Below are 22,123 nucleotides of genomic sequence, written 5' to 3'. Positions count from 1 at the left end.
CCTATGTAGGATTTGTTGCATGTTGTGCATCTTAGTGCATATACTACATTTCTGGAGGTGCAATTTAGATCCTTTTTTATTTTGAATGTTTGTGTTGGGTTTTTGAATGTGTATGTGTTACCTTCTATTATTATGTCACATACTCCACATCGCGGTTTGTTGCATTTTGTAACCCCTTTTGTAGTATGTGGGACGAGTTTTGTGGAAGTTAGGATGCGTTTTAAGTTTTTGGGTTGGCATTTGCTTTTTATTATTTTTGTTGTTTTAAGCATGTTGTTTAGTTTGTTGTTCTGATTGAGGAGGATAAGGTTTTTTGTTATCTGTGTGAATAGTTCTGGGTTGTTTGTGTTGTGTGTAGAGACGTATGCTAAAATTTGTTCTTTGTTGTGTTCTTTTGGGGTTCTTAGTTGGTCTATTGGAATTTTTTCAGCCAGTTCAATACCTTTCTGTATTAGTGGTAGTGGATATCCTCTTTTCCGCAGTGTTATTTTTAGTTCATTCAGTCTAGTTGAACGGAGGTGTCTGTCTGCTACTATGGTGCAGATTCTACGTGCTAGGGAGTAGAGTATTGATTTTTGACAGTTTTTAGGATGGTGGCTTTTGAAGTGGAGGTATTGTTGAGTGTCTGTTGGTTTGTGGTAGATGTCTGTGATTATGTTGTTGTTTTTGATTGTTACTAGGATGTCTAGGAAAGGTAGTTCTATGGGGCTTTGTTCTAGTGTGAAGTTTATTTTTGGGTGTAGATTTTGTAGCAAAGTGTAGAGTTCTTTGATATCCCCCCATGAGGTTCTCCAGAGGATAAAGCAGTCGTCTAGGTATCGTTTCCAAGATTTTATGAAGAGTTTTTATATTGTGCCCATACTTTTGCTCTATCCTTTCATAAAAGGTCTCTTCTAGGAAGGCGAGTGTAAGGGTGGCATATGTCGGTGCCATTTTGGTACCCATTGCAGTGCCTAGTATTTGGATGTAGTTGTCTTTATTGAATTGGAAGGAGTTGTTATTGAGGATTATGTCGATGCTATCAATCACGAATTGTTTATTGAATCTGGGGTGTAAAGTCTGTGTATGTTTGTCAATCCAATATGCGATAGCTTCTTTTCCTAGATTGTGTGGGATATTGCAATATAGGCGGCTAACATCGAATGTGGCTAGTATAGTCCCATCGTCTACTGTTTGTGGTAGGGAGCTAAGGAAGTGTGTGTTATCTCTTACAAAACTTCTGACTAGATTGGTGAAGGGCTGTAATAGTATATCTATTAGGTTGCTAAGTCTGCTTGTTGGGCATGATGGTCCTGCTACTATGGGTCTGAATGTGAGATCGTTGGGGTTTGGGGTGCTTATGTATTCCGACTTTTGTATGTTGATGGCATGTCTTACCTGGTTAGATTTGTGTATTTTGGGTAGCCCATAGAAGATGTTTGTTTTTGTTGTGAAGTTTGTAAGGAAGTCTTTTTTTTTTTTTTTTAGTTAATGTACTATTGTATGTTGTGCAGAGTTTTGTTATTTTAGATATGGTTGTGTCATCTATGTTAGAGCTAATTGGTTTGTAATAATTTTTGTTCGCTAGTGATTCTAAAATTTCTGTTTTATAGAAGTTCTTATTCATTATAACTACTGCACTACCTTTGTTTGCATCCTTTATAACTAAGTTGTTGTTGTGTTGGATTTTTTTAAGTGCTTGATTTTGTTTTCGTGTTAGATTACTGGTGGGGTTTTCTTTTTGTTGGGGGTTGAGGCTCCAGAGTGTTTCAAAGAAAGTATTTAGTTCTTTTGTGTTGTTATGTTTGTTGGGGAAGTATGTTGATTTATTTTTTACTAGAGAGTCGTCTGTTGTGTTATCACTATCGTTAAGTATATCTATGAGTCTAAATTTGCGTTCAAATTCTTTGAGGTCTTTCTTTAACTCTGCTATGTTACTTCTGGGAGTTGGGCAGAATTTGAGGCCTAGTTTTAGTACTTCAATTTCGTCCTTTGTAAGTGTCTCTGTAGATAGGTTGATGACTTTGTTTTTTGTTGTCTAGTCTGGTGTTGTCATTTTGTGAGGGATTCCTAAAAAATGATTGTGAGGGTCGTTAGTTTCGTTGATTCGGTTGGGAGGTTGGTTGTGTCGTTTTGTAGGGATGTATGGGTTATGATGGTACCTGGGGTATTCGGATTGGTTGTGTTTGTGAGGGGGGGGGTATTTTTGGGGTCGGTTTTGTACTGTGGGGTACTGGGGGTGGGTGTTGTAAAGATTGTTTTGTGTTGGGTGGTATCTATAGGGGTGGTTTAGTTCCATTGGGTTGTTACGGTGGGGGTTGTTAAGTAGGGGGATTTTTTGGTGGTTTGTGTGGGTGGGATGGGGTAAGAGATAGTGGGTTCTTGGCTGAGTTGGGTGACGTGGTTGGTAGTAACTATTTTCGTATTGTTGTGGGAGGTTGTATCTTTTAGTATTGTCATGTGGTAGTGGGTTGTCGGTTGTTGATATGTTTTTTTTTTTTTGGGAGCATTTTGGTAGTAGTATTTGTGTTTGTATGGTGCCTGTGTTCTTGTGTGGATGTGTGGTGTTCTAGATGGGAGTTTTGGTTGAGTTTGTTGGTGGGGATGAGTGTATGGTATGAATATGTTCCGGTCGTTTCGTTGTGTGTTTGGGTCTGTTGTGTGGGTATGTTTGAAAGTGATGTGTGTGTATATATATATGATATATATGAACAGATGATTAATAAAACATGTTAAGAGACATCTTGAAAAAGAGTTAAAAACATATTTAATTTTAAAAAAGAAGCACAAGATAAGTGGATAGTCTTTAATCCGTGGAGTTCCGAAGAAATACTCTCCTTCTCATCAGAGGGCAGTAATTTTTATTTCTATATATGATATATATATATATATATATATATATATATATATATGATAGATACCTTGGTTGTTGAATGTTTCCGTGGTCAAACAACTCTGTGTTCGAACTAAAAGGGGGAGATTTTCTTGTCTCGGTAGTTGATCAAAATTTCCGAGTTTGAATCGCCGGCTTCACTTCGAATGTAAACAAGCAGCAGTGTTCCTCAATGGAATTCATATTAGCCGTAATACTTTTGAAGTGTAGTGTGACAATTCAACCCCACTCTGTTGACGACGCCACGTGAGTCTGAATTATGCGATGAGTAATGTTTAGAATAGCATCATTGCTACCCTTTGACTGTTAAGACGATAGCCAAGTTATTTTTAGCACATCAGCCTGGCACCAGAACCACGCGATTTGATTAGTCAACCCCCTTTTTCGCGTGGGTTGACAAAGGACGTTGAGGTGTCCAAAAAGTTAAAAAAAAAAAAAAAAAAAAAGGGGGGGGGGGTCAGTAAACTTCAATACGATGAATGAAGCGGGTGTATCTCAGGACGACAGTAATTGCACAAAAAAAAAACACATTGTTCAAATAATCAGTTTAGCGTTATTTAAAGACGTTAGAAACAAAGAAGAAATGGACTTTTTTCCTTGAATAAAAAGAAAGAGAAAGTAAAGCGAGTGCAAAACGGAAAACTGCGAACGATGATCGAATTTGAAAAGGAACTGATAGAGAAATTTGAAAGAGGAATGTGTTTCAGCGCTTGCAAAGGAATATGAAATAGCAGTGCAATTAAATGTATAAAATCATCAAAGTTTACAGATAAAAAGAGACTTGTAAACTCTGAAACCAATTAATTCTACTTCAGTTAATTTAAAGGGGGGAAATATTGTTTCGGTTGTCGAACATTTCCGTGGTCAACCAAACATCTGGAATGAATTATGGTTGAGTGCCAAGGTACCATATATATAAAAATTCAATATGGCGTAATGGAAAAATAAAGAGGTATTTACAGTCTCTCTTCCAATTTTCAGATTTTTACCATGTCAAATCACACTTCAATTCCTTTTGACAAATTGATTGTTGCTATTTCTTCTAATGAGTTAAGGGCATAATAGATTCACTGATTGATATGATACTTAAGCGATTGATTTTGCGCTACAAAACAGATACTATCAAGAATTGTATAAGTCAACTTAATTAAAGGAATAGATTATAAGATGGTCAACATGAATTTTGGAATATAACTTTTTGTTATTTATTCTCTATATTGCTCTGTAATTACATTGAGCTTCGTAAATAAGGATTGATATATATTATAAGAAAATATATTTCTACAGAAATATATATGTATCTAAATGTATGGGCGTGGCCCAGAAGCTAAGAAATGAAGGGGGAGAGTTGTATGCTTTGGTTTCAATTTTAGCTGATGACGCTCAAGTCATATGTATTGTTTTAGTTTTGATATCACTACTATATATGTATTAGCTTCAATATAATAATTGGAGAATTTTCTCCAAAATAATATGTAATCTGCATGAATTAAAATATCATATTTAAGCATATCTTGTGACCGAGCAACGCCAGGCAGCTTGCTAGTAATTTTATAAAATCAACAGTAGATTCTCTACAGTGCAATGTAGACTACAATATAATCATTGACTAAATCACTTGAGAAGCATGTGAAGCTTCCTCTCGGTGCAAAGGGTCCCTAGGTAATGCAGGTAATCAATTGATTTGATTGAAAAATGGGCAATTTCAATGATTTCGATGATAATAAAAAATAATATAATCTTCATTTAGTCCCGGGCAACGTCTGGTCTCCCTGCTAGTTTATTTAAATTTCTGCAGGGAGGGAATTTCAAAGGTAAGCAGTTCAAGGAAAGAAGTGATTAACCAACTGCGCTAAAGCGACGGAGATGAAATGTGTTTGGTTTTTCAACTATTCAAAGTAAATCAGGTCATGATGTCATCTGACGCATGCGTAGAATCGGGCATCGTTACAAGAAACCCGTTGTCGTTTTTTTTTTATTTAGACAAAACCATTTTGAAAAGGAAACATTTCAAATTAAACATTAATTTAAAAAAAAAATTGGGGGGAAGGGGTTATTTATTATAATAACGAAAAAAACATTGAATTTCAAGTAAAACACATGATACCTACGTAATTGTCATGTCGCAAATAGTAATATATCCAAAAATTATGGAAAACGATTAGATAGAAAAGTAATTATTAATGAAAAACATTTTCCGATAAAGTTAGATGAATAAAATCTGTCCGACATTTGGATTACGTGACATAAGCAACAGAACTTAATTATCTACCCTGTCAACTTGTCTCTCTCCCTCTCTCTCTTTTTTTTTTTTTTTTTTTTTTTTTTTTTCACAATTTTTTTTCTTTTTTAATTACAATTTTTCTATCTGATTGGTTTTTGTAATTTTTGGATATGTTGTTATTTGAGACCTGATAATTACGTAGGTATCATTTGTTTCACTTTAAATTTTATACTTTTTCGTTATAAGCTAGAAGTGCCATTTTTAAAATATTTTTTTTTATGTAGTTTTAAAACTTAAACTTGAATTACATACACATTAATCAGAAGGGACTTTTCCTCGATATACACTCACAAAACTTCTACTAAAGAGAAAATGGACATCAAAATGAAATAATTTTTTAAAGTTAATCAAAAATTGTATTTTGAAGTAAAAAAAAAAAAAAAAAATTCTGTTTTCAATAAATTATGATTTATTATGAGTCTTTCTTTTTCTTTTTTTCTTTTTTCTTTTTTTTCTTTTTTTCTTTTTCTTTTTTTCTTTCTTTTTTCTTTTTTTTCTTTTCTTTTTTTTTCTTTTTTTTCTTTTTTCCTTTTTTCTTTCTTTCTTTCTTTTTTTCTTTTTTTTTTTTCCCTTTTTTTTTTCTTTTTAATCCAAGATGAAACTCATCCAAACAGTTTTTTTGTCTTCCTTAACTGAATTTCTTAGGTCCTTATATTGTGTACATGCTGCAAGACATGGATATTATTGAAGACTGGACACACATCAAAAAAGTAAGTACACTTTTAATTCCGTTATTCTATCCCTACTCCCCCCCCCCCGATATACACCTCATTTTATCTTATGTAAATTGTTTTATTTTCAACTTAAAATTAATTTTACATTTTTGTTTACCATTACAAACGTTTTTGTATTGTTGCCATTTTTTTTTTTTTTTTTTTTTTTGTGTGTGTGAATTGTTTTTTCATTGCCATTTAATTTTTTTGGCCTTTTTTTTTTTTTTTTTGTTAATGAGGTAAAAAGTATTTTTTGAATATTTGCCTTTTTCTTGGTATCATTTTATGAATTATAAATGCATGAAGCTGTTAAAATAAAGAGTGGTTCTTGAATTCACCCTATGTTAAAAAGCAAAGATATAAAAATAATCTGTATTATGTACATATCTGTGACTAAACGAAAATATCATATTCCAAAAATCATTAAATTGATCAAGTAGTCTTTTTTTTTTTTTTTTTTTTTTTTAAGAAAATAATTTTTAAGTGATTAATGGGAATTCGTAGGCATTACAGCATAAATCTTGCAAGTTTGGATTATTGAATTATCTCCTATTGTTTTTAATTTTCAAAATGTCAAGATAAGACTGGCGTATTTTGGTTACTTGTAAAATTTTTCCTTATCTATAAAAGTGAGAATGTGTGTGTGAGGACAATTTTCAACCTATATCCTCAACAAATTTTTGATCTACAGGCTTAAAACTTGGTATATAGGGCATTCAGACATGTGGAAAACATTTTAATTGGTTTCCATCGGGGGGGGGGGCTGTTAAGTATTCAAAATTGAAAAATTGTTACGGGCAGTGGGAGTCGTCAGATTTTTATTTGTTTCACAATTGCGCTTGTGCAAATCATTTATATGAGAGCTTCCTTATGTTAAGAATAAGTAGGTTCGAAGACACATTTTTAAAGATTGTGTCAAGCTGGTCTAATGGTTATCATACTTGACTCACTGTCTTTAGGTTTTTGTTTCAATCTCAGCTCGAGTATATTTTTTTTTTTTACTTACAAGAAGTGAACTGTTTAGGAAAAACAATACTTGCATGCACAGGTCTTCTTTTTTTTTTTTTTTTTTTTTTTTTTTTTTTTTAAGGAATTTAATGTTACATTTAATACCAGGCAATGCCAGGTACATCTGCTAGTTTAAATTTATAACTACTTGATCTATTTACATGATTTTTTGGAATATATTTTTTTGTATAGTATCATACATCATACAGATTTTTTTAAAAATGTTTATTTTTTTGTTTGATATAAGATGACCAGGCATTTATAAAAGCTATAAATTTGTTAGCGGGCCACCGTGGCTTACCAAGATCAAAATAAGGATGGAGACAGATGACGGGAAGGAGGAAGAGAGGCTGGTCTTTGACATTTGTTTTTAATTTCTCCTTGAAATGGGAAACAGCACTATCCATATGCAGGTTTAACCAGCTTCCTCCAAAGGAGGAAGTTTCATGGGAGTATAAAATTCAGAAGCGTTCCCAGTCGCATGTGTATCCCCGTCAGGAGAGGTGACGACGTTAGTTTTTTTGTTTTTTTTTGTTTTTTGCAGGGAAGTGTTAGCATACTCCTACATACAATGCCTGAAATTCCCAAAATGGTCACCCATCTGGTACTGACCAGGCTAAACGTTGCTTAATTTCGATCGAACAAAAACTGGTGTGCGAGTGTGATTATGCCGTATATACCGATTATGATTATGCTGTCCTCCTTGAACAAACATGAATCCGTTCAATATTGCTTGTCAGTAAAAAACAAAATGTTTTTCTAAAACAAAAATATCTATTTACGTTTTTTAATTTTTAAGATGAGGATTAATTGTTCGTAATATTTGTATCTTTCGGACTACTGTTTTCGTCTTGAATGTTATTTTCACAACGTTTTGATGAAGGTCACCTCCGACCTTCTTCAACTGGTGGACGGGGGAGGGGGATCAAAATTGAGGAATCTGCATGGAATTTAGAACTGGAACTTTTATTTAATCCACGGGGGGTAGCGTGTTCTTGTTCTATCTGCCATGACTGGGTAGAAGTCATAAATAATTTGTAATTGTATTTTGAGTATTGCTGGGGTTGAAGATTGAACAAGAGTATGTGTAGTGTTGAAAATAAGTTTAAAACTGCTGAATACTGTTTCATGCACACAAAAAAAATCCATCGTTATTTTTTTTCCCCACATACACGTGCATTTATCGTAGGAAAAAAACTATCACTCTTTTTTCCCAATTACACGTGAATTGACTGTACAAAAAAAAATCCATTTTTTTTTTCCCCACTTATACGTGAATTAATCATACAAAAAAAAATCCATTCTTTTTTTTATTCACCTGCACGTGAATAAACCGTATGAAAAAAAATCCATTCTTTTTTTATTCACCTGCACGCGAATAAACCGTATGAAAAAAAATCCATTCTTTTTTTATTCACCTGCACGCGAATAAACCGTATGAAAAAAAATCCATTCTTTTTTTATTCACCTGCACGCGAATAAACCGTATGAAAAAAAATCCATTCTTTTTCCCCCACCTACATGTGAATTAACCGTATGAAAAAAATCCATTCTTTTTTTCCCCACCTACATGTGAATTAACCGTATGAAAAAAAATCCATTCTTTTTTTATTCACCTGCACGCGAATAAACCGTATGAAAAAAAATCCATTCTTTTTCCCCACCTACATGTGAATTAACCGTATGAAAAAAATCCATTCTTTTTTCCCCACCTACATGTGAATTAATCGTATGAAAAAAAAATCCATTCTTTTTTCCCCACCTACATGCGAATTAACCGTATGAAAAAAAAATCCATTCTTTTTTTCCCCACCTGCACGTGAATTAACTGTACACACAAAATGACCCCCGAGAGAGCAAAAAAAAATCTTCTTGCCAATGACAGAAATACCAGCTTTTTATATGCTCAAACTCGATCGCATCTTAATTTGCATATGTCACCTTTTCGTTTCCTATCGGTCGGGTTTTAAGTGTGAGTATTGCACGCGTCACCCTTGGACACTTGTTTCCATGATTGTTGTCATAGCATGTTACTCCTGTGGATTAAATAAAGGGTTCTGCTCATAATTCCGTGCAAATTCCAGAGTTTGGCAAGATACCCTTGAAGAAGGTTGGAGGTTACACCGAGAATAACATTCAAGATGAGAAATGTAGTCTGAGAAATCCAAATAATACAAACTATTTCTTAACTGTTTTTGCGTGTTTACAATTTTTTTTTTGGGGGGGGGGGGGAGTCTTTTTTTTTTTTTCTTTTTTTTCACCACATAACTTTTTTGCAATTTCATAACTGGATATGGTCAGTTTTGTTATGGTTGAATATCATTTTCAGGTGCCGAGCAGACTGGATTTTTTCCTGTCACTTTTTGTCTTTTACCTTTTAACCCATTTTTTATAAGGGAATACACCAATGCCTAGTTTGATTCTGAATGTCTCCTGACATGTTACTCATCCTCAGCTTCAGCTGTCCATCTTTCTCTGTGCTTCCTCTTCCTCCAAAAAAAAAAATCCAACATTGCTATCATTCTATTCTAAGAATATTCGACATTTAAGATTTTTTATGCCATATTTATTTGAATGCTAACAATTGGACAATTTGAACAAATCCAGCATCAGAAGACGATCCCTATTTACTTTGGAGGAAATCCAACTCCCCAAAAAATAAATTCTGAAGCGAGGGGAATGTCTCCATCTACTGGGATATCTCGTTCACTGATTAAAGACAGAAAAGATGAAGTTTGGTATCAGAACAGATACTACTCTTTGCTCTTAGAGAAATATCCAGAGAAAGTAAACTATCAAAAGTTTATCAAAATAAACAGCAAGTTTAATAAAAAGAAAATTCCTAACAAGGGTTTTGATAATTTATAATGTGTATATATTACGCAATCGGAATGCATTATTGAGATGAGTATTACTTATTAATTTTATTTATTGCGGACTATTATCCTCATCTTTTCTTAGTTGTTTGTTGACGAAGGCCAGAGGAATAGTTGGCCGAAACATTGTGAAACAACAACTAAGAAAGATGAGGATAATAGTCTGCCATAAATAAAATTAATATTTATAATGTGGTTTTATTAATCATGTACGGCAAATTAAGGTATGACAGATTTACAACAAAGCACACTGCTTTGGCTGATTCTCTATTTGCATATCATTCAAGCAACCTGGGATTCTTTTGTCAAGAACAAGAAAAAACTACAGACTGACGTGTGCGTGTGCGTGTGTGTGTGTGTGTGTACTTTTCAGATTTGAGAAAATTAAATAATTTTATATTTTCTTTTCAGTTTTAATTTTTTTTTTTTTTTTTTTTTTTTTTTTAGCATTTACTATTAAAATAAAATGCTAGAAAAAGGTTACGATTTTTAAAGAATATATATATATATATATATATATATATATATGGATGGATATATATAAAAGATGGAGGAAGTGAGGAGGCATGGCTTTGGAAATCTTTTTACCCGAATATGATGTTCAGCATGTTAAAAATATACCTTTTGTTGTAAAAATCTAATGGAAGAAGGTGGTGGGGACAGGATATTTTTATGGAGACATAAATCGTAAAATTGCCTACACACTAATGAAACGGCTGTAATGGAAAAAAATCAGGAAATAAACGAAGGTTATAAAAAAGAAAACGTGAGTCTTTGAATTTTCAACAAAATTTTACACTATATATTAAATTTGCCTCGGGTATGAAAATAAAGCTTGCTTAATAAAAGGATTTTAGTTTATAAAAAAAAGAACTGGAGACATTTGTCAAGCCTTAATTTGTTGTACATACAAAGTAAAACTAATTTATAATGAATCTAATTTTTTAAGATTTCTTTTCATCCACTAATATGTTAGTTCTTGTTTTTAACGTCTTTTTAATAAAATTTATAAAAAATTTTATTTTAATGAATTTCAACTAATTTTGATAATTTATTACTTATTAATGCTAAATTTTATTTTTTTTTTTCTCCACACTTTCAGACTCTTATGAATTCATTCAGCAATCCTCCATGATTTATCTTTCTACAGTCAATAACTGTAGAAGTTTCAGTCAATTTTATTCTGACCAGAGAACAAGATAAAATATTTATTTTCTTACAGAAATAAAGAAAATGTATTTAAAAGTCGCTAAAATTGCATTTATTATTTAAGGGCCCCAAAAAAAAAAAAAAAGGATAGCAAATTTATATTTAAAAAAAACAAAAAAAAACAAGTCTTGCATCAATGGTTATTTGCTATTTGATAATTATAAAAACTGGTAATATTTTACCTCTCTTAACCGAAACCCAATTTCGACGAGGTAAAATGTTGTTGCCTCATCTGAAGTTTTGTTTTTCTATTCTAGGCAAAGTATTCTAAACTGATTCACCAATAGAAAACGTGGGATGCGATCTTAGAATTGCTCGTTAAACATGGTAAGCCATCTCGAGTTTACTGCTGGCCTTTTTAGCCCTCATCCGCACACATCCCCAGGAGGGCAGGTTTTGCTTCTTATATAGAATTCAACCTATTTATTAAAAAAGAAAAAAATGCAGAAAAATCTTTGTGTGTACCTGTTGCATATCATATTCCAAAAACCATATAGATTGAAAACATTTATTATTAAAATAAAACTGGAGAAAAAAAATTTACAACTTAAAAAAATTTTTTTAATTTTTCTCTTTGTTTGAAAACAAAGGTTGATTTTAGAAAAAAATAAAATATTTGATCATACATAGTAAAAACAGATTTATAATGAATTTGATTTTTTTTTTGTGTGTGTGTGTGTGTATCTGTTGCATAATGAAATTGTCATATTCCAAAAATCAGGTAGATTGATCAAGTAGTTTTATTTTTTAAATAAGAAAATGAAATTGTAAGAATGATAAAAGGGTGTCTGTTTTGTTTTTCATTTTGAAAACTATCTAAATTAAAAAAAAAAAATTTTTTTAAGCGATAATTGAAACTTGTGAGATTTATGTAATGCCTATGAATGAACTTTTAGTGATTAATAATTTTTCACTGCCATTACACAGCTGATTTTGTTTTCTTATTTCTGGAGAGGTTGTTCAGGGGGAGGTAACCATGATAATTATCATTTTCTATCATATCATACGTTTATGTCGTCTTTCTGTTTGAAAAAAAAATTACTTGGACTGTTTATGGATCATGTTGAAATAACTTGATCTAAAATGATCTCCTTAACGGGGGGGGGGTCTAAGTTTAAATAAACATGAAAAGTCAATCCAATGAAGTAGCATGGTCTGTGAAATTAGAAAAGTTTTAAGTGTTTTAAATGTCTTTTCAAATATGTTCCTTTTAGTTATAGCAAGCTAATGTTTTCCCCAATTTTCTGCAGAGCACTACTGAAAGCAGTAACAAGGCAAATCAGTTCCTTTTGCCTTTTGTTTTTCTTTTGTGACTCAGTATTTGTATTTGAAAGCGATTTATTGAAATAAAATACAAGACATCATTGAAATGTATTCAATAAAAACTAACAAAAAGTAACCACATAAAATCAACACAATTAGACTTTATTTGTAATTTAATAACATTTTAAGTTTTTATTTTATTTGAAATTTTATAAGTAATATGTTTATGAAATATAAAAATAACAATTTTAAACAGATAATTAAAAAAAAAACTGATCCAATCCATAATATTACCAAAATAGTTGGCTTTAAAAAAAACAAACTGTTTTCTATTATTCTTAATAAAAAAGATTGGAAAAGGCTGTTTTCATTACAGCATAATAAAAAATATCAAGTGAAGCATACCGGTCCTCCCATGAGTGCACAGTGAATGAGGCATAAAAAAAATGACTAAGTCCATCATTTGCCCCCCCCCCCCATTTAACCCCAAAAGTTCCCAAGGCCTTAACATATTTAAATTTGAGTTCAGCACCATGCAAGACTGCTAGACAGACCAGACATATACAGAAAATTTTGGACAAATATAGTAAAATAGTCCCAAAAATGGAGTGTTTTTATTAGTCCTAAAAGAGCCCCTGGGACACACTCAAGAGTTTGCACGAAGTATAGACAAACAAAATTATATAGAAATTAGTTAGTTACAATTTTTCAGAAAGTTTTATAAAAATTCAAGACATCAATTTTTTTTTTTTTTTTAAATAAGTACAAAAGTGTCAATTTTAGCCATTTTAACCCAAAAGGCACCGCTAGGGGGGCAACCAGAGTTTTCCCAGAAAATCTGTTCTGTTACTTTTTTACTCGTATCATGTTTAATGTTTGTGCAAAAAAATTTTTTAATTCCAAGGCGTAGTTATTGAGAAAAGTGCGGACAGGCAGACAGGGGTGAATCTACAGGTCCACTCTCCTTTTGTCTGGGGACTAAAAAGAGTACATGCAATTCTCTATCTATATAAGAGCCAGGTACATCCAAGGATGTAGTACTGTTGCCACATCTGGGCAGGAGCTGCTAGAAAGGACTTATCCTGCCTAGAGTTCAAAATAGACTTTCTATCCTCGTAGGGGATGTCCTTTTCTCTTCCCTGCAACCTCTCTCACAGAAGAGATGCAAGTTTGCCTCTACTTTATCGTTATTTTCATGGCAAGTGCTCGACTGAGCTCCAATTTATGGTTCCTCCTCGCCAAACTTTCACAAACTCTCATCTAGCAGAAAACGCTATCACTAATTCCCCCCACTCTTTATCTGTGCCTAAACCTAAACGTAGATTCCATGAGCAAAGCTTCTTTCTTAGAACTGCACGCCTATGGAATTGTCTTCCATTTTCCAGCTGACTACAATATGGTTGTCCTCAAGTCTAACGTAAACAAGTTTTTGATGAGCCGTTCCACAGCCGTTAACAAATTTACCGAATTTCCATTACTAACGATTACTATATTGTCCAATTGTCTACTGTACCCTCTTTAACCCTTATCCTCGAGTGGCCTCTTGGCCTTGATAAATGGGGATACCTATGTAAAAAAAAAAAAAAAAAAAATGCACAAAGATGGACACGAGAGAAAATAGCGAAGGAACTGATTTTCCTTGTCACCGCTATAGTGCACCACAGAAAATTAAGACATTAGCTGACTCTAACCTTCCTTTTGCATATTTTTATTTTACTAATTCTGTTAATAATTATATATATGCACACACACACAGAAAAGTTTTACTTATTCGAATAATATATAATTACTAGTGTTGGGACGATGAATTGAAATCGGAAAAATCAGAACTTTTAGGGGCATCGGAATCTGAAAAAGTACCTACTTTCTGATGCCAATAAACTATTTTAATTTTTTTTTCAATTTAATTCTGTTTAAAACAAAATCTTCCACTGCTGGTAGTAATAATAAAATAAGAAATATTTATGGATTTTAAACTAATATTAAAACTATAAAGATCATCAATTAAAACTGTATTTTTTTTATGCTTGATGAAATATCTGCACATTTAACACGTTTTTGCTATAATTGTGAAAAAATAACTATTTCGTAGTTAAATATTTCGATTTTATAAAGAATCGGAATCAGTAATTGTATCGGAATCAGGAAAAATATTTGAATTGTTCCCTCACTAATAATTACACACACACACCCACACACACACAATATATATATATATATATATATATATATATATATATATATATATATATATATACTAGCAAAAGTACCCATCGTTGACTGGGATCAAAAACAGCCTACAGAAAATGGACTCTGATTTATGAAAGTATCATAAGTTATGAAAAGGAAGGGTTGTAAAGAGATAGCTTCAAATTTGGAGGTATCAAAACCAAAGCAAAATATGATGAAAGTAAAAATAAAATAGATAAACCCCATAATTTATTATACCAGCTACAATATGAGTATATATAGAGTTCTCTTCCTTGATTTCTAAACTATCCTTTAAAAAAAAAAAAAAAAAGCATCGCGAATCCGTTTCGGTCGTCATAAAATTTATTTTCATTGTTAAAAAAAAGTATCTACTTGATCAATTCATGTGATTGTTTTTTTTGTTTTGAAAATAGGTTGAATTCTAAATAAGCACCCGGGTTTTTTGCTCATCAGTTTGCCTATCAAGTTAGTATATTATATAGTGGCCTGGCAACTAGAGTCTACAACCAGGAGTTGACATCTGGTGATCTAAGTTACGACTACATAACTGAAATATTGAAAATTGGTTAATTAGTAACAATACTTTTTAGGAAATTGGGCTTGTGTAAATTTGTAACCTTTTAAGCCAATGCATTTCAGGTGAAAACATTATGTACTTGCATATCATGTAAAAATTAGTTCCAAAATTTTTGCAAAATCATTACATGTAAAAATGGAATTTATCAAATCAGTTTTATATGTTCTGATATAGGTGATCAATTCTGTACAACTAACTTATCTCCCTTGACTTAAATTAGGGGTCTGCCAATTTTAAACGAAAAAAGCTCGGAACGTAATTCTGGATGAAAAAAAAACATACAAACACTAATTTAGATATGATGTTTAAGTATGTAATGTTTTAACCCGAAATGCGTTGGTTTAAAAAATTGCCAATCTACACAAGCACCTAGGAAACATAAAAAAATTTCCGTCAATGCAAATATACAGAAAACAAAAATAACCTTCATCTGTCATCAAATTAATTTAATATGCTCAAAAGTCTATGGATTAAACAAAAATCATGGATTGTTCTGTGTATATAAATTTATTAAAACTATAGCCAATATAATTGTGTAATACGATAAAGTTGAATATTTTCTAAAATTATGTATACTAAATCTCAGAAACTAATTTAATAAATTTACTGTAATTTTTCTCGCTCTTGTGACTGGTGTTTCTCAAAAAAGATGAAACAAATATGTACTTCACTATAACATATGATAATTGTGCAGTCACTCGGTTGTGGAAGTTTCCTGCAGGGTTGCCAGGCCTATAATAGGTATTGCCTTGTGTAATATAATATGACACTCTATTTAAGCTAAGGATACTAATTTAATGATAGTTACATGCTCTTATGGATGACAGCCTCCATTTTTTTTTTTTTTTTTTTTTTTTTTTTTTTTTTTTAATGGTGGTAAGTTACTTAATTGTAAAGTTGTAAAAATTCAAGTCATTTTAATTTGATATTCGGTTATAGTCAGCTGACGTACTTCCTAACTTCCAGTGCAAAGGCAAATCAGTTCCTTCATTTTTATTTAGTATTTCTATTGTGAAACAATTTATTGAAATACAATATAAGAAAAGGACATTATGTGTTTTAAATGTTTTCAATAATTATTTTTTATTTTTATTTTTTTTTAAATTTAAAAGAATAGTGCAAAAAGGATTTTCAATAACTCTTTAAAAAAAAAAAAACTAATTTCAATAATTCTTAATTAAAATTTTAAAATGCGTTTTCAATAATTCTTTGAAAAAAATAAAATTAGTTTTGATAATTATTAAAATAAGACCAAAAAAATTTTTTCAATGATTATTAAATAAAAAAAAGAATGATCAGAAAAATGTAAAAAAATAAAAATAAATAAATAAAAAAAATTTTTTTTTGAAGTACATGCACAATTGAGATTGAGGCATGATAGAAAAAAGCGAAGGACTAATTTGCCTTGTCTCTGTTTCCGGTAGCAGCCACACCAGAAGTAAGGATGTATGTTAGCTGAATATTACTTGATATTCTAGTTGTAACATGACGCTTGTTTTCATAAAATCTTTGATTTTATTTTCAAATGAGCGCAAAGAATGAGGAATGGAATTGTTTTACAATTCAATTGTCATCTTTTTTGTTTCTGTGAGAAATTGTTTACTTCGGATTAATTTCCTATTTGTATCTTTTTTTTTTTTTTTTCTCGTGCTCTGTGGTCATTTGTATATTTAACTTCTGTAATATTTTTTAGAATTTTCTGTGAATAAGTTTAACATTCTTTTTATATTTCTTATTATCTAAAGTTTTTGTGAAAATTTTGGTTCTCATTCAGAATTTCCGCTGCATTAAAAAACAAATTTAAAAAAAAAATCTGTCTAATGTACATATCAATAACAAAACGAAAAATATATTCCAAAAATCACATAAATTGATCAAATTGTTTTATTTTTATAAAGAAAATCATTTTTGAAGAGAAATTTATGAAACTCGCAAGTTTTTATCCCTCACCCTTTTTTTTTTTTTTTTTTTTTTCCAAAATGGTGGAAAAGACAGCCACTCTTTTATTACTCATGAATTTTATTTTCTTATTTGAAAATAAAATTACTTGATTGATTTTTACGTGATTTTTGGAATACCATATTTTGTTTCATCACAGGTATATACCTCATCATACAGACTTTTATTTTTGCTCTTTGGTATAGGTGGAATTCTGGATAAGATCCAAAATTTTGATATAAAAGTATCTTGATAATTTGCTAATATTAAAAATGTTCACAAAGACGATTAACAGCATGACTAATCTAGTTAGGGTAGGTTTTATTTTAGTCAGATTAACATTTGTTACTTGCGTACGTAAAGCGTAAACAATGACGCACGGAAAGATTCTAGTGATGAAATGAAGCACGAAAACTAACCAAGAGGTAGTATTGCCTATGATCTCAGACAGTGTCTAGGCTGGCTCAGACATGCCCTATGATTGGCTCCAGAAAGAATTTTTAAGCAATTGCTCGAATACACATCTGATGGAAAAAGGACAGGAAGGCCAAAAATGAACTGGAAACAGATAATCAAAAGATTTGATTACAACGGAAACAAACTGGAAGAGCTCTGTGGATCTGGCTTCAGTTTGAAAACGATGGCATACTTTGACTGCCTCATGTGTCACAGAATGTGGAAGTTCTTATGTCTAAATAATAATATACAGGGTGTTTGGAAAATGGATGGCGTAACTTGGGAATTATTTTCTACTAGCAGTTCAGCCCGGCTTTGCTCGGGCCCTATGTACTGTTCATAACTTTATGTACATATGTACTGTACTTTGGGTATTTGTGCTAAGTCCGGGGTAATTGCGCCAACTAGTTAAAAGTGCTTTCTTGGCAATCACATATAAAGAGCACTGTTTTTTAGTTGGCGCAATTACCCCAAAGTACAGTGTGTGTGTGTGTGTGTGTGTATGTATATATATATATATATATATATATATATTAAAAAGTTTGACTTCTGTCCAGGTAACCTACATCGAAAATTTCAAGTGATTAGACCCAAAATTGGCGGAGGAGTTTGGTAGAGTCTGCAAAGGTCAACTCTTTCAACTTTGACCTATTGGCTGCCATATTTTTGCCCAAAAACTGATTCAAAAGCTTGCTGCATGTCTAAATACCCTTTATGTAAAATTCCAAATGTTTAGACTAATTGGATGAGTATTTTCAGACTGCAGAGGTCAAATTTTTTTCTTAACTTTGACTCCAATTTTGACCCCTTAACATTTATTGTTATAGGCTCAAATCAAATTTAAGTTTGATCCATGTCCAAGTAACCTACATCTAAAATTTCAAGTGTTTACACCCAAAATTGGCAGAGGAGTTTGGTAGAGTTTTCAAAGGTCAAATCGTTGAATCTTGACCCCTTGACAGCCAAATTTCTGGCCAAAAACTGATTAAAAAGATTTTTTTCAAATTTCAACACCCTTTATGTCAAATCTCGAGTCTGTAGACTTAAAATTGACAGAGTAGTTTGGTAAGGAAATGTACACACACACACACACACAATTTCACTTTTATAATTTTAAATTATGCAGTCGGAATTACCTGAATATGACTGAATTATTAAAAAAAATAACATTAATTGTGGTAGCAGGTGAAAAGTTTTGGCCATCTTGTTTAAATCAAAACAGAAAATTACCTCCCTTCTGAACTCTCCCGTGTCTAAAGATCGTTTTTATCAAGTACTTTTAATTTCTTAAATATTTTCTACCTTATCAATTTTCGTAATTTTTTGATATAATCTTAAAAATACAAGGAATATGCAGATAGCATTGTTTACATGTGAAATTCAGTATTGCGATTTCCGAAATCTCGTCTCAATAGTGTAGAAGCGCCTCTTTTTTTTTTTTTTTTTATTATACTGTAAAAACAGCAATTTCCCCTGTAATCCATTTCTTCCTCTGCATGGCCTTTTGTTTGTGCTGATCATATTTGTTTGTATTTTGGTCTTTTGTATTCAATTACCAGAAATAAAGAGCCAACATTTTCAGCACATACTGATTATAATGCTTAGATCTTTTTCCTGAGCCCCATGGCTCATATTTATTTTTTCTTTTCAGGTTTGTTTGTTTATAGATCAACACAAGGTAAAGTTTATCTTGATTGTGATCTTGTCATAAGTAAAGTGTTTATCTACTTCACACGTAGAAATAACTACGCATCGTTACACTTATAATACATGTCAGATGTTTTTCAATAAAGAATATTCGTTAGGATTTGTTTTAATAAAACGATGATTCAAAAATCAATTATTTCTGAATCTATGTTTTCCACTATTAACACATATCTATCTATCTATCTATCTATCTATCTATAAAAGTGAAATTGTGTATGCGTGTACATTTCTCTACCAAACTACTCTGTCAATTTTCAGTCTCCAAACTCAAGATTTGACATAAGGAGTATTGAGATTTGGGAAAATCTTTTAAATCGGTTTTCGGACAGAAATTTGGCTGTCAAGATCAAACTGTCAAGAGTCAAACTCTTCCGCCAATGTTGGGTCTAAACACTTTAAATTTTAGATGTAGGTTATTTGGACATGGATCAAACTTTTTAATTTGATTTGAGCCCAAAACAAATGTTAAGGGGTCAAAATTGGGGTCAAAGTTAAAAAAAAAAAAAATTTGACCTCTGCAGTCTCTCAAAATACTCAACCAATTTTTAGTCTAAACATTTGAAATTTTATATTTTAAGGGTATTCAGACAAGCAGTAAGCTTTTTAATCAGTTTTTGGGTGAAAATTTGGCTGCCAATAGATCAAAGTTGAAAGAGTTGACCTTTGCAGACTCTACCAAACTCCTCCACCAATTTTTGGTTTAACCACTTGAAATTTTAGATGTAGGTTAACTGGACAGGAGTCAAACTTTTAATATATATATATATATATATATATATATATATATATATGCACATAAAGAATTCTAGAATTGATAAAATGCAATATTTTGTTTTTAAGTGTAAAGGAATTTTCGACTCTTATCCATAATTCTTCCAATATTAAACAATAATGAAGGAAAAATCTTTATGATGTGTATTCTTGTGACAAAACAAATATCATATTCCAATAATCGTGTAAATTGATCAAATAGTTTTATTTTCATAAGAAAAATCCATTTTTAAATGATTAATGGAAATTTGTAGGCATTACAACATAAATCTAGTAATTATGAATTATTGTTATCTCCCTTTGTTTCTTGAGGTATTTGTTTCAAAATGGCTACAAGACTGTCACTCCTTGAATACTCATAAATTGATTAAGCAGGTTTGTTCTTAAATAATTAAGAATAAAACTACTTGATTAATTTATGATTTTTAGAATATGATATTTTAGTCACCCCGATTTATCGGAGAGGGACCTATGTTTTCAGTGGCGTCCATTAGTTTTTCGTGAATTTTTTCCACAAATTGTATTTCATTAAATAGATGTGCACAGTAAAAAAAAAAATTCTTTATAAAAATTCCTGTTGCGCCCTCAAGAGCTCAGAAGAGGTAAAAACTGCCCCCAAATGGCTAAAAATGACACATTTTGCCCCATAACTTTTGATCCATCCATTAGATTTTTTTAAACTTTGCCAAAATGTGGCGCCCATTGTTCTTAATATAAATCCAATATGGGTGACCCCGGCAAAATTCTGGTTTGCTAAAAACTCATCTTTTTGTGGCACTTTTTTCATATTTCTCAAACAAAAACTTTATATGTTTGACTATATAGTGTTTTTTTACAGTGGTAAACTCAAATATACATGAATGAAACTACACCGTTATCCATACTGGGATTCAACATCCCCAGGGGTTCAAAAGAGGTAAAAAATGCCCCAAAATAGCCAAAAATGACAGTTTTTGCCCCCATAGCGTTTGATCCACCCATTAGATTTTTCTGAAACTTGGCAAAATTCTGGACTTTTGGGGCTAAAAAAAACGCGTTTTGGAGCTCTTTTTTCATATTGCTCAAGAACTTGATGTGTATGTCTATATAGTTTTCCATGGTGCTCATTTCAAATATTTCTTAAGGCATGAAACTGCATTGTTTGTCCATTTTCACTGGGATTCAACATTCCCAGGAGCTCAAAAGGGGGTCACAAATGCCCCAAAATTGCAAAAAAAAAAAATTACACTTTTCACCCCATAGCTTTTGCCCCATCCATTAAATTTTTCTGAAACTTGGCGAAAATGTGAAGGCAACGTTGGCCCTTCACACTTCTCACATTCATCATTTCTTCACTATTTTTTGTAGTGTCATCTTGCGTGCAGCACAAGTGGGGGACCACGCACGTGCGGCTTGTTCTTTCTGTTATGGATATGTACATTATTCAGATATATGAGAGAGAGATAAAAAAAGTAAAAAAAAACAAAAACAAGTAACACGTCCATCAATGTTTCATCTTTATTGTAAGACTTCTTGATGAATGAATTTAAGAAAATAAAAATCGTTTTTATTTTCTTCAGATGAAGTCTTACAATAAAGACGAAACATTGATGGACATGTGATTTGTTCCTTTTTTTATCTCTCTCATTTAAGATGCTATTTCCATTATTCTTAATATATATATATATATATTATATATATATATATATATATATAATACACATCAGGTGCGCTTGAAAGCCAAATCACAGTGCAATATTACGAAAATAAGCAAATATTTTACTTGTTTGAAATTTATAATGTAAATATATTTTGGAATCAAACTTCATCCTTAGTATTTTGTACATCTTTTTCTTTTTTTCTTCTTCCTTGCCACGTTGTAAAGTTGGAGAAAGTCATTTAGTAAAGATCCGCGCGTTGTCTCTCAGCGGTTGTCTGATGCATATTTTATTCAAATTAAATCAATGCTTCCATAACGGAACTCACACCTGACGTTAATTTTGTGTAACCAATGTACCATTCCAGCGGCATTTCAAAATACAATCGCTGAGAGACAACATGCAGATCTTTACTGACTGATTTTCTTTCTCCAACTTATAAACATGGCAAGAAAGAAGAAAAAAAGGTGTACAAAATACTGAGGATGGAGTTTGACTCCGAAATATATTTTAATTATAAAATGTCAAACATGTAAAATTTTTGTTTATCTTCGTAATATTGCGTTGTGATTTGGCTTTCAAGCACACCTGATGCATATAT

At 31.6% G+C, this 22,123-nt stretch overlaps 1 protein-coding gene across 10 annotated transcripts in view; it reads left to right on the top strand.

Moving 5' to 3' along the window:
• Window positions 1-22,123, top strand: part of LOC145256262 (breast cancer metastasis-suppressor 1-like protein) — a 145,168-nt gene that overhangs the window by 93,566 nt on the left and 29,479 nt on the right. For 4 of the 10 annotated variants that reach the window (XR_013863947.1, XR_013863946.1, XM_080114937.1 and 1 more), the window contains 2 exons: window positions 5,802-5,866; window positions 11,220-11,289. Coding sequence is in view for 8 of the 10 variants with exons in the window: in XM_080114937.1 (XP_079971063.1) it covers window positions 5,802-5,866; window positions 11,220-11,249 (95 nt within the window). In the remaining 2 variants the exon portion in view is untranslated. Of the gene's footprint in view, window positions 1-5,801; window positions 5,867-10,855; window positions 10,999-11,219; window positions 11,290-22,123 lie in introns of those variants that run through there. The other 6 variants (XM_080114935.1, XM_080114932.1, XM_080114930.1 and 3 more) reach the window with 2 other exon arrangements.

The sequence above is a fragment of the Euprymna scolopes genome, chromosome 32, assembly GCF_053919585.1.
Source record: "Euprymna scolopes isolate OS-2025 chromosome 32, ASM5391958v1, whole genome shotgun sequence".
Lineage (NCBI taxonomy): Eukaryota > Metazoa > Mollusca > Cephalopoda > Sepiida > Sepiolidae > Euprymna > Euprymna scolopes.
The sequence above is the reverse complement of the archived record's forward strand: the minus strand, read 5'-3'. Positions and strand labels throughout refer to the sequence as shown.